At 36.6% G+C, this 17,929-nt stretch overlaps 1 protein-coding gene across 1 annotated transcript in view; it reads left to right on the forward strand.

The window, feature by feature from the left end:
• The window catches only part of ARHGAP15 (Rho GTPase activating protein 15), a 609,009-nt gene that overhangs the window by 382,442 nt on the left and 208,638 nt on the right, over positions 1-17,929 (forward strand). The window contains exon 10 of the mRNA XM_059927125.1: positions 3,059-3,157. Coding sequence (XP_059783108.1) covers positions 3,059-3,157 — 99 coding nt within the window. The remainder of the gene's footprint in view (positions 1-3,058; positions 3,158-17,929) is intronic.

Below are 17,929 nucleotides of genomic sequence, written 5' to 3' on the forward strand. Positions count from 1 at the left end.
TGTCCTCTTTCTTACCTCTCCAGTCTAAGTCTTACTTATCCTCGAGGATTCATTTCTTCTTTGGGAAGTCTTCCATGTGCACTCAAGGCTGTTCAGATTGCCCTGCCACATGCTCCCATTGCATATGTGCTTCCCCAGGTATAGTATTTTTCACGATATGTTCTTACCTGTTTACTTATATGATGCCCGCACTAGACAAGGAACTTTTAGAGCATAGGAATTGAGTCTTGGTTATTGTGTTACCAGTGCCATTCCTAGTTCCTGACGCAGAGCAGGCACTCAGAATTTTTTTTTTTTTTTTTTTTTTTTTTTGGTAAATAACTGAGTGAATGAAACAGTAAATACACTAGAATGCCTTCATCTTTATCTTCCTGTATCTACCTATCAGAAGAAAAAAAAATAAACAAACAAAAGAAACCTCTCTCCAGATTTTAACACCACTCCATTCAGGAATCTATCTTTTTTGAATTATCTCCATCTCATAAACTTCCCTCCACTCTGCCCCCACCAAACACCGCATCTGCACTACATGACTCAAAAAACCCGATGCTATAGAACATCTTCCTTAGCACTGAGTACCTTTTATGATACCTGTTGTAGTCTATTTTTTATATTATTTGAATATTTCTTTCAGCCCTACAGTATTATGACTTCTTGATATCTTTTTCACAACCTAATATGCCTACTTCATCACTACAAGTATAGAAGATACTCAATAAATATTTGTGAAATTCATTTGAATTATGATTACTATTAAGGGATTTTCTACTCTATAACGATTCCTCCTGACTATAACCTCTGGCCAAATTAAGTGATCAAATCTGAAGTTTTGGATTATTTTTCTTAAGTAATGTTTTATTTTATCCTTTCTTATAGTGGTGACTCACTGTTTTTGGACAAATCTTTGTTACTTGACCAGCTATTCAAAGCAAATACCTATGATTATTTCCCACTTCTCTACACTATGTTGCTGTGTTTTGAGCTTATCTTCTTTCTCTCTCTTGCAAAAAATGCACATTTCCATATTGAAGTACATTATTATTGGTGCTTTCGCCTTAATTCTTTCCCTCTCTGCTAAGTTCTCAATTCAAGCCTTCGCCTTTTCTGAGAAATGGATGAAAACCGTGACTTTCTGGAAGTCTCACCACAGTCCATGTTGACGACCCCTTTGTAATAATACATCGTTTAGCATTCTGTTATGCTGCATTTTATATTTTTCTCACCACTTCTGCTAAAAATATGTTTTAAATGCATTGAAGACCTCCACTGATGATTAAGATGCTGTCTTACTGTCAATAATTCAATAAATATTCATTGAACTTCTAATGTATGCCAAACGTTGTCGAGTTACTGGGGATCCAGTAATAAAGGAAATAGGAATAGTCCTTACTCTCCTGGGTTTTGCATTCTAAGCAAGGGAAGCAACTAACCAGTAAACGTATCAATCTAATATGTCAGGTGGAGAAAAGTGCTCTAAGAAAAGTAATATGGGGCAGCATGGAGAGTTCTATTGGCAGTGGTTGCCAGGTTTTATTTAAAGGTGGATAGGAAAGGCTACAATAAGAAGGTGACCTTTGATCAGAGAGCTAGGGCAATAGAGCTCCATGCAGAGGAAATAATAAGTGCAATGTCCCTGAGGCAGAACATGAATCAGCAATGTGGACAGAGTGGTGGCAGGCAAGTGATGAGCTGGAGAGAGTGGAGAGGAAGCAAATGAAATCAGTTAATTGGTGGAAGGTCAGGTCGTTTACTGCCTTGGTAGTGATGTTAGGGAATTGGATTTCATTCTGTGCGAGAGGGGAAGCCCTTGAACCTACTAAATATTTGTTTCATTATCAGTAATCAACATCTATGCTGTTAAAAAGGTTCTGGAAATGGATGGTGGTGATGGTTGCACACCAATGCACATGTACTTAATGCCACTAAACTGTACACATAAAAGTGGTTAGAATGGACACTTTTATGTTATATATATTTTAACACAGTTTTAAAAAATCTTTGCGCGAATACCATGGGCCCAAATTTGTGCTAGGCACTGGTGACCGTAAGAACGTATAAGCAATGCAGCACTCAGAATCTGCTTTGAGAAAATACATTCCATATATTATAAGTGTAAATACACAATGCAAGGTAGCATAAATCATGTTCCAAATGAGAGGGCTAGGCTAGAATTTCACAAAGTGTGTTCTGGGAAGCATTAGTCTGGAGAGATGCCCTTTGAAATAAAAGGATCTTACTCAAATAAGTTTGGGAAATAATGCATCCTCCAGCCCCGCCTGGAGATTCCCAGTGCACACTGGCATAACACAGGCTCTAAAAATAAGTACACATGAAAGAAACCTGTTTAACTTTGTTTAACCCAATGTGGCTAAACCATTTTGATTACAGGCTTTTTCCCCCAAATCGCCTATTAACATCCTGAAGAACTGGTATTCCAAAGGACCTATGTTACAGGAGACATAAAGCTGAGATAGGAAGGATAGAGTTTATGGAGAAAGAGCCATCTGAGCTGAGCCCTAAAAGAAAGGGGATACTTAGATTAGAGAAGAGGAAGGGCATTCAAGGCAGGAGAGATGTGAAGAAATTCACTTCAAAGTAAGTCTCCGGGAACTTGCTTTCTTCGAATATCATTGAGCCACAGGGTGAATCTTCTACATATACTAACAACATCATAATTTTGATAACCATTGACAAATTTGTTCTCAAACACTAAGACACCAATTCGCTAAGATTAATTATTTAGTAGAAGTTTTCTTAATTCCTTGTCATTATTTTATAGACAACAAAGTTAAGCCCAGAGAGACTATAAATTACTCAGTCATCCCTGCCTAATCGATGGCAGAGTGTTAGTTTTCTTTCTCTGGGGCCAGAGTCCTGTTCCATAGGGAAGGGAGTTATGGTCTTTGTATGTCTACAATAGACACTTTGGAATTAAAGCAAAAAATCGATTCCTATGCAAGATGCAGATTTCATCATTCAGTGGATATGGAAACAGAATCAAATTAAAGAACAACGCAAGCTTGGATTTTAATGAAGCTCATCTTTGTTTCTTTTGCAGATCAAATTTTTGGCTCTCATCTGCACACAGTGTGTGAACGTGAAAATTCCACAGTTCCGCGGTTTGTAAAGCAGTGCATTGAAGCTGTCGAAAAAAGAGGTGGGTAACTGAATATACAGCAGTTTCCCCCAATACTGTACCCTCTACACAACCAGTGCTCAAGTTAACAGCACTGGCAAGCTATGCAATTAAAACTTGACTTTTGTTAATCAGTTAAGAGGATCAAGTTTCTTATTAACTTAAGTTTGTTTTCACAGTAGGGACATCAATAATTCCCACTAATGTTCTTTTTTTAATATTTTTTTCTGTCTGACATGTTGTTGATTCAATTGCAAACTTCTTGTTTTCTCGCCAGTGATAAAACATTCATAAAATATCAGCACTCACAGTGTTAGAACCCTCCTAACATTCATGCTGGTAGATTTTGTGCCAGAACATATTCTGGTAAGCCCCCAACATTACCCAAGTGAAGCAAACAGCGTTTCTACTTGCACATGGTGATATTCCATCTTCCACGTGTATCTGTTCAGCACAGAATATGCCTAACTGGTTTTCCTGGAACAATTAACAGACACACCTCCAGTGTTAAGATGACCTTTGATTCCTATATTTCAACATTCTGTTTTTCATTTGAAATTATTTCATCTTACTGAGGGGAACAAAACAAAACCCATCTGAGTCATCATTTCTATGCTAGTCTATCTGTGGGGTGTTTTTCCTTCAGACTATGACTTTATTCATTCAAGGTCATTTTCCCTGAAAGATACATACAGTAGGTGCAGAATCTCAAAAACGTATATTGTATAGAAATGTGAAGCTTCATCACCATCTGTTAAAAGTTTACAACATATTCCCAGGATCTAGGGGAATATATATCATGTAAAAGACAGAGGTGTTTCCAGAAAAAGAATTGGTGAATCTGTTCCCCTTTTCAGCTCCCAGTCTCTTAAAACAATAGAACCAAGGGAAGAAATCTTTACCAAGTTATCTGCTAGGGAAAAGCCATTTTAATTCTCTCGATGTTACCTGGCTTTATTACAGAAACATAATAAAAATGGTCTGCAGTTTCCAACTCCTGGAAATTCATACTTTGATTACACTGTAAGGACAGCCTTGGGATCCTGTTATTCCCATATCAGTAGGGAATGAGAGAGTAACAAGAAGGGGACGAGTGGGTAGGGAAAGCGGATAAAGTGAGCAGCTTTGGGGAAAAGCATATCAACACATCAGAGAGAAGAGGTGAGGGTTCAAAGAGAGAGTAGAAAACAGTAAAAGCAGAATGAACACAAGGAAAGGTATCTGTGAGGAATGGAATCAATTGAAGTTTAGAGAGAAATGTCTTTTTATTGTATGTTGCAATCTCATTTAATTTTGTAAGTATATATTTTAGGAATAAATATTATTTAATAAGTACTTAAAGCCAAATGAATCACTGAAAATGCTATAATGCTATTATTGCTAATAGTTAAATTATCATCATTTTCAGGAAATCTTCATTCACTTATAAATACTCAGCATTGATGGTGTGAGCACTGTTATATTAGAGCAAAAATCCAAATAGGACTTTGGGGGAAGCTGTACATAATAAGCTATGTGTAAAAAAACGGTTCTATACCTCTCTATTTATGTACATACCCCAGGCAAAATGAAAACTCTACTAGATACAGCCTTGTGGCATGCAAACACCATGGTATTGCAGAATAGAAAATGCCCATAAATAGAAACTGTATGTTTTTGTTCATGGTATTTTGTTGGTGATTTTTAATAAAATAAGACAATGTATTTTCTGACAGGGGCAATCATATTTGGCATTATATTTCATTGTCCCAATGTTTACTCTTAAAATGAATTTGTAGATTCAGCACTGAACAGGCACTAATCACACATACGATTATTAAAATAATTCCTAAGTGTTTTAATGAAACTCAAAGACTGCAATTCCATAAAGCAACTGATAATTCAAAGCATTTTGGCAATGTCAGCTTAAAGGAACTGTATGGAAATGTTCAACAAAAACTCAGAGACACAAGGTAAACCTCTCACATCACTGCAAGATTTACAAGTGTGTGCTTTTGATGATATTTTTCTATGATCATTTTGTTGGATTAATATTCTTACGCTGATATGCCAATTCTATTTACTCAAAGTGTTGTTTTTACTAAATTTTGGCATAAAGCACCTCAGGACAGAAATAATTTATGTGAATCTAAGTCCAATGTTTATGCAGGCTTCTGATGACATTTTATGCTGGGGTTGTTGTTAGGAAGTAGCATATAAAGGTGCCAAGTCTCTCAGCACGGCTGGACTCTGCATATCTAGAGCCCTCCTTCTAATGGCCAGAGCCTCTTCCAGCCAAGATACTTAACTGCAGAGTCATGGGAAATGCTTATGGACCAGTTATGGGAAAGGCACTTTTAAAGAAAACTGTGTGTTTACTCTCACAGTCTTAGGAAAATGGTCTCAATCCTCACTACAGCAGCCCATCAGCTGTTATAAAAAATATTTGTTTCCTTTCTCTCTTTTTTTCTTGAGGTTATTTCCCCCACCTTAAAAAAATAATTTACAAACTGTAGCTGGATTTTTTTAATGCTTCTTACATGCTTGATTTCAAATGAAACAACATCAGGAGGACATTTCTCACCATTTATTCATTCATTCCTCCATTCATTCATTCATTCATTCAGTTAGTTACTTGTACTTGGCAGAGCCAATTTGCCCATGCTCCTCTAGTCTCCACAGGGAAATCCTACCCAGCCCTTGGCACAAAATACATTCTCTGTTCACCCCTGGTAAAGTGGTATTAGTTACATTTTAAATTTTGCATCTCTTGGACATACCTAGAAGGAAATCTCTTAGTGAGCGGAATGTGAACCAATTTAGCGAATCACTTGTTTAGTATGTTTCCTTATCTTGATTTGGATTTCCTTTATTCCTCTAAACCACCAGAGCATTCTCCTTCTTACCAACTATTATAACTAGATTAAAGTTATTTCTGTGGTTTCTGACATTGTCTGCTCGGCCTAGAAAACATACAGAAAACTTGGAGGGCAAACTGTAAAGGAGTGTGTTAGTCTTTAAAGCTTTTCCAAGTGGTTCATTCTCTCTTGCCTTGCCTTTACAGTTTTAGATTTTATATATATATGTGAAATCATAAGTAGCCAATGAAAAATTCAACTTATGTTTCTTCTTCCGGAGCACTTTCTGCAAAAATATTGAATTATTGTTCAGCTAATGTTGAATACATATGGTAAACTGACTAAAAGCAGGAGATCATCTGATACTTTTTTGAGGTCTGGGGGGACAAGCCTGGAGAGGGTAACATTGTGACACACTGGTGGTATGTAGGTCTAAACAGGGAGAAGTCCAGTTTTCAGTGCTTTATAAAACACTTTCTGTAGTTTATGATGACCTCAAAGGTGTATAGAAATTGCTTACTTAAAAATAGGGTCACCTGGATCACTTAGAGACAAGGACCTAGGAGACGTGAACTAAACAAAGTACTAAACTGGTATAATTAGTACTGAGACCTTAACCCATAGTTTTTTATATGAAAACTGTGTAACTGACTGACTGCTCTTTGTGAAGGCCAGTTACTGATATTTGGAAAGAACGGCACACAGTGTGTGCCACATTGTAAACACTCACTGAAGTAACAGACACCAGTGTTTATTGCATTTCGGCAGTAAGTAGCTATTCAGTACCTACTCTGTGTCACTCTCCATACTACCAGCTGAGAATATAGAGAAGATATACATTAAACAAACTGTGATCAGTGCTGTGAAAGCAAAGAATAGATATTGTGCTAGAAGAAAGAACAACCACTACAGTAATAATAAAAAACAATAGAAGAAGTTTGTCAGCTTAAAAATGGCATAATAGGGGATGGGGGAAATGGAAAGATCTTAGTCAAAGGGCATAAAGTTGCAGTTATGCAGGATGAATAAGTCTAGAGACCTACTATACAAGCATGATGACCAGAGTTAACAATACTGTGTTGAATACTGAAAATAAGCTAAGAGAGTAGATTTCAGGTGCTCTCGTCACAGACAAAAATTGGTAGTTATGTGAGGAGATGATATGTTAATTAGTTGGCCATTTTGCTGTGTCTATGTATATCAAATCATCATGTTGTACACCTTAAATATATATAATTTTTATTTAGAATATATTTTTAAATGACATTATAAACCCTGAATAATAAAACACGTACTCTTCTGGTTTTAGCCTCCTGATAAGACCAGAAGTTTAATTACACACTATTTCCCAGGTTATTTTCTTGACACATTGTGACAGCACAATACAAGGAGCCCCTTGGTGTGAGATACCCAAAAGAACATGCCATAGATGATGAACCAGTCCTTTTTCTACACAACAATACCATACATTGCCAAAGACTTCCATTCTATAACAATGGAGTTAACTAAATGAATGAACACGTTTCTACACTAAATGTATTTTTATGCATTGAATATATTTTTGTTTGTAAAGGAATAGGGCTGGTTTTAAAACAATTTTTAAATTTCATTTGGATTGGCATTCATCCTTTGGAATATGGTTTAACAACTCATTCTTCCTCCATGATTCCCAGTTCTGATTATTATGCCCCTGAACTATTTAACAACATTAAAATGATACCTAGAGATCTGTTGCAAACAATGTGTACACACTTAACACCACTTAACTGTACGCTTAAAAATGGTTAAAATGGTAAATTTTGTATTATATGGTTTTCTTTACCACAGTTAAAAATCAGTGATACCAGGTCTTCCAAATTTGATGATTCCAGCTATAAGCTACTTTGCAGAATGCCTCAGCAGATGCTAACCGACAATTTTGCTCTTTCTTTTTTCTGGAACACAAAATACTATGACAAGAATGATACACAAAATTACATATTTGACTTGGTGCCTAAAAGCCACCCTGGGATCCATAACCTTGCTTAAAGATTTAAGAAAGACCTTTAGTCTACTTCTGAGAAGGTCCTTAGCCTCAAAAGCTTTATCTCTCTACTTGACTTCTTAGCAGCTGTTATATTTTTTTGCTGTCGTTTGTTTGACAGGATCCAGTTATAGGTTCCGATGTCTGTTTAAAGAAACAAGGAGGCTGTTGGCTTTAAAATTCCTTCATTGCTTGTGTGATCAGCATTTTCCCAGGCTTTTCTACATAGTTTGCCAAGCAAAGGGACTGACCTTTTGTAGCAAACACTTTTTCATTTCAAAATGCTCACTTTGATTTTTGTCCCATTTTATGCTCATTCCAAACTGTTTACAACCCACTAAAAATGACTGTGAATTATATGTTTGTGTAATGGATTCCTTTTGTGGTCAGAGTGGAATGTTTACTTTGAACAATTAGTTATCTTTGGGTAGATTATAGCAACTTGGAAAAAGAATGGCTAAGATTATTATTATACCTTAACTGTTTCTTTTTGGTAATTCAGCTGCTGTTACGTGAAGTTTGAGAGAAAGACACATTAAGAATCCCATGCCATTATAAATGGAATCTATTTCTCTAATTGTGTCAATATTTATTTAGACGTATTTATTAATATCATATGAAGGTAAGGTTATACACCTACACAGGAGTATACTTACTGAGTCATAAAAATTCAGAACAAGGACTATATGTAAATACATGGATATTTACTATTATATATAGTGCATGCCTTGCTTAACATGTACGTGCAAATTAAGTAAGGCATGCCCATGTATGTACTTATTATAAAAAGAACAGGCAAGATTCAGTGCACCAGTCTGCCTCTTGAGATACTACCAAGTGTTCACTTGCAAAAATAAAACTACGTAGTCTATTCCCATTGCCTGATGATCTAGGCCCCTGAAGGGCAGATCATAATGCCTTCCCTAGACAAGCTCTGCTCCCAGTTCTGCTAATTTTGTCCTGTTCATTCTTTCCCACTTTGGGATAATCTATTATAGTTGGATCCAGGCACGCACCAAAGGCTGATACTTCCATGAAGAATGTGCAATTTGTACTGTTTAGTTTGTGACGAGATTCTTGAAAACTTTTATGATTCTATCTTGTTCCAGAGGGACTTCTGCTTGCTAGTTTTAAAAGCAGTGAGTAAAAAAAAAAAACGTAACAAAAACAAAACAAACTGATAAAAATTACATGCTCAAAAAATAAAATCAAGAGTTCAAGATAAGCACTATTCTTTTTTCCCCAGAGAATATTTGTGGACTGAACAAAAATGTTTCTAAGGGCACTGACCTATGTCTTCCTTTTTTTTTTTAAGTGCTTGCTTTTTATGCCTAAAGTTAGGCATCCACATGCGTTTACAATAGCAATGATCCTCCAAGAAACTCCGTGAAAGTTTACAGCAAATTTTCCTTAGTTTTTACTTCTGAGTTAAAATCAAGTCCAGTTTAGCGTTTTTGGTGTTTTATGTTTTGTTTTAATGCAACCAATGACAGCCACCTTCCTGACAGCAGTAGTCTTGTGGGTCCAAGTTGGAATTGGCTCTTTGGGGTAGTCATGCTGGGGCCTCTGTGTCTGTAAGAAAGCCACATTCAGGGCTAGAGGGGAAGACAAAATCAAAAAAGAGTAAACAGGAAACAGCCAGCGAGAGTATAAAAGAGAAACTGGGAAAAGACAACCAAAAGAAATCAGAGATGACAAGGTGGAGAGAGAGAAAAAAGCTGTGTTTTGCAATTAAGAAAACAAATGTGGATAAAAGGACTTGCTTGTGAGGTCTGTAATGAAGAGAAGACAGACTATTGAACCAGTTACCATCTCTGCCATAGTTACCTAATACCTACTTCCCTGTTCCAGAGAAATGTACTCCTGCTCCAGAAAATGCTTGTCAGTTAAATCTTGCCATGAATGTTCACAAATTCTGAATGTTCACAAATTCTGTGTATAGACATGGCTACTAATTAATTCACTGTACTTATTAGAGACATTTAATGGAGTTTATCTACATTGAGCAATACACAACAGTCTTATTATCAAAAAAAGAGAGCTTAAGCCTAACAGAAGTTAACAGAGAAATGAATGTGCAGTTCAATAACCAGAAAGGCTATCTAACGTATCCAGCAATGTGGCTCTGGTCAAATCAGTCAGCGGATATTCCCACACTTTTGAGTCCAGAATGCATACGAATAAATAATGTCTCTTCCTAGATAAAGCCTGAGTCTAATTTCCAACCTCTGCCCCCACTCCCACCCCCTTTCTAAAGTTTAGGTTCTTAACATATTTTTCCCTTGGAGTCAGTTGGAAGGAAACAGAGCCAAAATTAATACCCTAGGAAATTAGCCTTTTGTTGTGGATGGAGGATTTAAATAATGCAACACCTCAACATGTCAAGATGCAGTACTCTAAATTATCCTTTAGTGGTGTCATTTATATGATGGGAGTTCTGGGTCTGGGAGTTTTGTCCATTATAAACCCCGATATTCAGAAGTTAATAGTTCAACCATAAAAATAATCTTGGCTGAAAGTTGGCAGGATGTTTAAGCCTGAAAGCAAGTGTTTACAAAATTTGAAGAAAAAAAATCACATGCTTTTGGAAAGCTTTCAGGTTTTTACAAAATGGGAGTAATAGTGATAATAATAATACTAATAATAAGGCAGAGATTTTCAGATATTTGTTGCCTTGGGATTCAAAAATGGATTTGTAGTTTTCAAATAATTTTTTTTATTCTTGTTGCATAATGTGAACCAATTGGTTAAAAAGTAAATTATCAACACTTTCACAGGAGTGTCACTTTATTTTTTGAATTAATCTATTCTTTATTGGTTGAACAAAAATATATACGTTATATTTTTATAGGCATTTCCCTAGAGCTTAAAAATGTCTGGTAATTGAGAAGCCTTAGGTTAATTCAGGAAGCTATGAATAAGACCAAAATTTTATATTCTTTTGTGGGTTTCCTAATGAATAACATTCCCTTTCTAAATGCCTAGAAAAAATTGCCTTTTCCAAAGAATTTTCACACTTTCAGATGAAGTGTGTCCAACTTAAGCATTAATCATTAATCTGCATATACCGTAAAAGAGACGTACAGATTCCAGGAGAAATAGTTGCATTGGTCTGCATAACTGAATGTGGCATATTTTCCTATACAGGATGTTTTAAAGTAATTTACTCATCTCCTTAATAGATTCGTGTCTTGGAGATTCTTCTGAACTCTATGAGAGGTTATCTTATAGTCTAATGCGCTGTTGAGTTAGAAATGTTTTTCCTGGGTTTAAATAATCTTTTCTTTGCTAGTTTTATTCCTTTTGCCAAATTTTATACTCTTCAAGCCACTTCTATTTTCAGTTCAGAAAAAAATAAACAAACAAACAAACAAACCAAGGGCAGGGTACTTTGAAAAGAAAAACTGACCGTGCAAAACCAAAATAAGTCTGAAATGATACTGCTGGAGGAGTTCTTGAGGTTTTAGTAGACCGTAGACCCAAAATGTAAAGTCGTACTCTTTTTAAGGAAATAAGAACGCCCTGAGATGTAGGGTGAAAGCACCACTTATAGAAGAAAAGTATTTAAGACATCACCTTCAGTACGTTGTGTGCTCCTTTCTGTAGGGAGCGTGGATTTATTTTTAACTCTTCACACAGTGCCTTGCACATGATGAATTCTCAATAAATGATGAAAAAATGGTTAAATTACATTCAACATTGTTTAAATCTTCATTGGAAAGTTGCACTCCATTGCTACACCTGCAAATGGTTGAAACTAAAAAGATGAATGACCAGCAGTTGTTGGTTGAAGGCAGCTACAAGATGTGCAGAGAATAATGTAGCTTGCAAATCTTTCTTTTAAACATTTAAACCATTTCTGATGATATTATATTATTCTAAATGACATCATTCTTTCCCATTGATACTCAGCTATGCTAAACATTCTAAGTTATGTTTACTTTAAGATTTTATGCTCATCAATTTTTGGAAAGCACGTTTAAGTTCAGCAGCTAATAGAACATCCATTCTCATTTCATCAGAGGAAGTCATATCCCATTCGGCATTATTTCAACACCAATAGCCTGCTGTTTTTAATTAAGTAATTGAATGGCAACTATGACTTGTGACATGTCTGAGAATGGTCAGGCATAGGCTCAGGTCCCATAACCACACAGAAAGTTGAGCACCACATCTTTTCCTTTAATTCAGACTTGGAATACCATGCTGGTGCTCCTCTGTGTTAGTTTACTTCCCTGTGAATATCTCACCTTCCTGATTTAGTGTTTCTTTTCTGTGTAAATCACAGGAAATTCTTAGTTTGAAGATAGTTCTTTGAGTTTACAGATTCTGTCAAAGAATTTGAAATAAGAAAGATATGGTCAACGACACAGACCTATCAATTTGAAACTAATGAACAGAGGATACCAATGCTCTACATTCTGACATGGTTTTGCTACTGGATATTGATTTCATTTTCTCCAAAATTTACTTCACAGCAGAAAAAAGTTAAACTCTGCTGACACTATCAAAAGCTCTATAAAGACTTTGAATACACCAGGGTCATTAAAAGAGGACTATTACCTTTCTGTTTTAAACATAATGCTCTTCTTGTTATGCTTTGCACTTTTGACAGTTTGGGCTAACTTAACTCTTGAGTATCCCTGCAGAGTGGTGAGACACCCAACAGCACTGTAATCACTGTGGAAGGTTTTCTTTACTTTTGTCTTAAAGGTGAGCAGTTGGCATGTATGTGAAATTGCATAGCATAATATTGGAGCCTATGTGTCTGGCCTAGAGTTTGACAGCATAAAAACGCTCATTTCCTCTGGATTTAATTCTTGACTGACATTTCATGCTAGTCATTCTCTCAGTGTGATCTCAATGCCCCTAAAGCTTCAATGATTCCTTCAATAACTTTAAAGTTCCTAAACGGGCATGACTCCTCAAGCTACTTTTTTTTTTTTTTAATAAATTTATTTATTTATTTATTTATTTTTGGCTGTGTTGGGTCTTCGTTTCTGTGCGTGGGCTTCCTCTAGTTGCGGCGAGCGGGGGCCACTCTTCATCGCGGTACACGGGCCTCTCACTGTCGCGGCCTCTCTTGTTGCGGAGCACAGGCTCCAGACGCGCAGGCTCAGTAGTTGTGGCACACGGGCTCAGTAGTTGTGGCTCACGGGCCCAGTTGCTCCGCGGTATGTGGGATCTTCCCAGACCAGGGCTCGAACCTGGGTCCCCTGCATTGGCAGGCGGATTCTCAACCACTGCACCACCAGGGAAGCCCCTCAAGCTACTTTTTTATACTCAGACCTGAGGTCCAGGAACAACCCTTTTTGAGTTTTTCCCTGGCATTCCAAATTCAACTTTTTTAAACTGAACTTATAACTTTCCTCAACAAACCTGCTATTCCTCCTTTAGTCTTTAATTCAGTCAGTGGATTCATGACTATTTCCCCATTGCCCTAAAAAGAAATTCATTGGACATCTTAAATTCTTCTCTCTCATTATGTACAGCATCTTTCATCAGATCTAATGATCTGTACTTTTTTTTTTACTATCTCTTGAATCTGATTCTTCCTCTCACCTCCTATGGCCTTAATTGTGCTCCCATAATTTCTTTTGAGATAAACCCTCTAATTGATATCACTGCCTTTGTTCTTATTTCTTCCCAGGCCATTCTTCTCCATGCTGCCAAAATTATCCCTCTTAAATATAAATAGGATTATATTATCCCTTCTGAGAACCTTCCCATCAGGATAAACAAAATACCATACTAGTTATTACCATAAAAAGGAGAAGCATATGACCTCTGTCTACTCTCCAGCTTTATAACCTCATAAACGGCTTCCTATGCTCCAACTACATGAAGTTTTCCAAAGGCTGATATTCCTTCCATGAACTGTTTTCTCTCCTTAAAAACCCTCTCCGTACCCATCTACCTGCCAAATTCCGATTGATCCTCTTGGGCATAGCACCAGAGTCACCCTCAACAATGAATGTTCTCTGACTCATACCCTCAACCACCTCTCTGTGGTCTCTTGAACATTAGTAGCCACCCCTCTCCACAGTGTTCCAGTAAGAGCTTTGCTTCCCCCAACATAGCCCTTTTTGCATGGGACCATAACGGCTGGTTTCATATCCATTTCCCCACCTAGAATGTGAGTCCTGGAGTCTAGAGATGGTCTGGTTCATCTCTGCCTCCTCACTGCTCAGCACACTAGAGCTGGCATATGTAGGGGTTCCAGTCAAGATGGATGATTAAATGGATGAATAGATGGATATTATCCAAGATTTCTTTTCATTCATCCACCCATGCATCCATCCTTAGAGAATCAAATTCTATGCTGAGTGGCTGCTTCCCACCAGCTATCTATTTTACATTCGGTAGTGTATATATGTCCATGCCACTCTCTCACTTCATCCCAGGGAGATCAGCCTGGTGCTTTGTGACCACCTAGAGGGGTGGGATAGGGAGGGCGGGAGGGAGACGCAAGAGGGAGGGGATATGGGGATATATGTATACATATAGCTGATTCAGTTTATTATAAAGCAGAAACTAACACACCATTGTAAAGCAATTATACTCCAATAAAGATGTTAAAAAAGAATTCTATGCTGAAGATTCATTGAACTGCTAGAAGAGATAGTGATTAAATGTCTCTTAAAACACAATGTAAAGTTACATTATCTGGAAAGGTAAAGAAGCTGCCTTAAAAGAGTTGTTTTGTTTTGTTTGGCGTTTGCATCATGGTATGATATGTGTATATATATCCACCTCAATCTATATCCATGTTTATATCTATATGACATACCATATTAGCAATAGCCTCTAATAGGATAAGACAGAACAAAAATAGAGCAATGACTCTGGTGTTCAGGACAGGTTTCAGACAAAACTGACTTTCTCATCCTCAACAGGCAGAAACCAGTCTCTCAACAAACAGTGTTAAATTGTTTCATAAACCTGAGAGATTCAACTAATTAAAGAGAAATTTAATGCTTTTGAGACCTACCAGTGTCCTAAGAGTAGAACTATCATGTTCCTGGTTCAAAAAATTATGTTTTTTATATATAAACCTCCAGGCATTGTGCCTACTTCCCTGTAAGTTTGTGTATAATTTTTCCCATTATCACCCCCTAGGTCTCTTTCACCATCACCACTTTCCAGGCATCTACCATCCACTGAATAGCCATGTTTCTGATTATCTTTTCCCAAATGTATTAGCTTGCATTATTTAAGGCTGAATCTCATTTTATTATTTCCTGCTCGTATTTCTAAACTCCTGAAGTCCATTTGTATGATTCTTTTGTCTTCACAGATGTCCACAGTTCCTCCCAATTTAGTATCATCAGCAAATTTAATTAATGCTCTGTTTACCTCTCCTTCTAATGAAACCAGTCCCTTGTTTCATTTCATCATACAAAGTAAAAATGTATTGGCAATAAAACAGTCTGAAGAAATGTTCCCTCACTGTAGGAGGGGAAGTTAAAGATACAGCAAAGAACCATGTGGTGAGGAGTGGACAGGGCAGCAGGGCGGTGAGCTAGTTTGCTATTGCCCTAAAGCAAAGCCTTCACAGCAACCACACTTTGGCAGATTGCCTGGGTTGGCGCTGGGTGGGTGGGGGGTGTGTGTGTGCGTGCGCACATGCGCGTGTTCTGGAATGTAGCTCTATTACCCCAACTGAGGACTTTTTACGAAAGATATTTATTGATATCTGAAAAGCACGTTTAAAAGTATAAATACAAATATAAATGTAAGGTAGTAACATTTAATCCATAGTGTAGCCACAAACCTAGATGTGAATATATACATCTGGGTATAGACAGGCTCACAATTATTTTCAGCGGGCTTTTTCTAACATTCACCACTGTCTAAATTTTTATCTTAGTCCTTAACTTGACGAAAGCTTTAAACCCAAATTACCCATTGGGTTTAAATCAAATCCCTTATAACTAGTAGATTTATAAAATAAGGTCAGAGAATTTTTTCAGTTGTATCCAACAGGCAAATGTCAGTAAAAATATTTTCACCTCTAGAATTAATAGGCTGAAAAATTGAACTTGATCGGAGAAAGAAGCCTTACTTGTTAACTTTAAGGTAGGCAAGTTTACACGCAAAGAATTACACCATTAGTCTTTGAAGTTGTGGTCATACAGATATGGTATGATTTATGTAAGGAAAGCAAAGGTGACATTTATTAAGCACCCACTATGTGCGACACATAATGCTAGTGCTTTCCAACATGAGTCAATACTATACATTTAAAGCTTATATTAATTACTACCTGATACTCCAAATTGTATTCCTAATTCCAGTAAATCGCTTAAACATTTGCCATGTTGTATATGAAAAGTCAGTCTTCAGAATGTGGGTGAATTAGTTTAAATCCATTGACTCCACAGGAAAAAAATCTTTCAAATTTATGCTTTGATTAGGACAGACAGATGGTAGACCAGCATCTCTATTGTTATATACAGAAGATAATGCACGTTTGCAATGTTGAAATTAAGGCTGATACATACTTTACATATAGTGCAAGGTCACCAAAGATGTCATCACCGAGGCATGGTGTTAACAAAATAGTGACTGGGAATATGGTTAAGCAGTTACAGCCTTGTATTTTTTTTTGCAGTGAGAAAAATCTGATGCATGATGCATTCTTATGAGAGAATTTTCTCAGATGCCAAGACTTTACAGGCATAACTTCCATAAGCTTTCATGGGAGTTTCCTGCCAGCACCTGTTACGGTGCAGAGTTCTTACTTTTCACACATAATCCAAGACTGGCTTGGAATACTGACTTGGAAAAACTAATATAGTGAAACCTTCTTGTAATGTTTCCTCACATATAATGTTCATCGTTTAATCCTTGGTCTGATATATGTATGAGCATGTTTTCCATACAAATTCTTTTCCCACAAGAAAGACTTCTTTTCACAAGCTGTTTATGAATAGGAGCAGATAAAACAATTATTCTGAGCAGGTAAATGAAGGGAAAAGTTATTAAGCTAGAAATTGAATTAATGGTAGAAAGCAACTCTTCTTAACTGAAAATAGTTCTAGAACTAGATTGTAGATTCCTGAGGAACCAACAGAAACAATTAGAGTACCACGTGCAAAAAGCAATACCAGTGGCTCTAAAAGAAGATCACATGTTAAAATAATATAGTTTGGTCATATTTTCTCATATATTTACAGACTAAAGTGTAGGGACTTTTAATATTTAAAGGGATATTGCATATTTAATCCCATGGATAAATTAGTGGGATAGAGTTTTGTGTAGAGGAGAAAGAGTTTAAAGAATTCTTAAATGTCCATATTTTGAAATTAACTGCCACAAATTCCCATTACCAAAACTAAAACAAAAACAAACAAAAAGGTTATAGCACTTCTGTTTAACTAAATTGTTCGAGATTGCACAGAAATACTATTCTATGAACAACCTCTCTTTTGAAGGTATTTGAAATCTCTTCTTATTTACTATTTCTAACACACCTAGCATATAAGAGGGAAAACAGACCTTCATACTCAAAGTCCTGAATCATTTATTGTCATTTTCTTGTTTGACAGCCTGCTGGGCAGGGGAAATGCTTTTCACTTGTCAAACATTGTCAAATATTAAATTTTTAGCTCATATTTATAGCAAGATTTCATAATTAATACTGGTAGGTAACAGAGTTAAAGTTGAAAGGAGTCTGAAACACTGAAACCTTAAGAAGACAATTGCAAACCTGTTAGTGAAGTTTCTCATGGGGCAAAACATGGGTTCTGAACAAGGATAACTCCAGGATGATGATGACGATGTATTCTGGGTACTCATTTACCCCTTTCCTTCTTTTTCTTTGCTGGATGGCTGCATTACTCCATACTGTTCCCTTCAACACTGTGTCTGACCTCTAGTACCCTTCTCCTGGCCAACCTGCCTCAAGAATATCATTTATACTTCAGCCTG

The sequence above is a fragment of the Balaenoptera ricei genome, chromosome 7, assembly GCF_028023285.1.
Source record: "Balaenoptera ricei isolate mBalRic1 chromosome 7, mBalRic1.hap2, whole genome shotgun sequence".
Classification (NCBI taxonomy): Eukaryota; Metazoa; Chordata; class Mammalia; order Artiodactyla; family Balaenopteridae; genus Balaenoptera; species Balaenoptera ricei.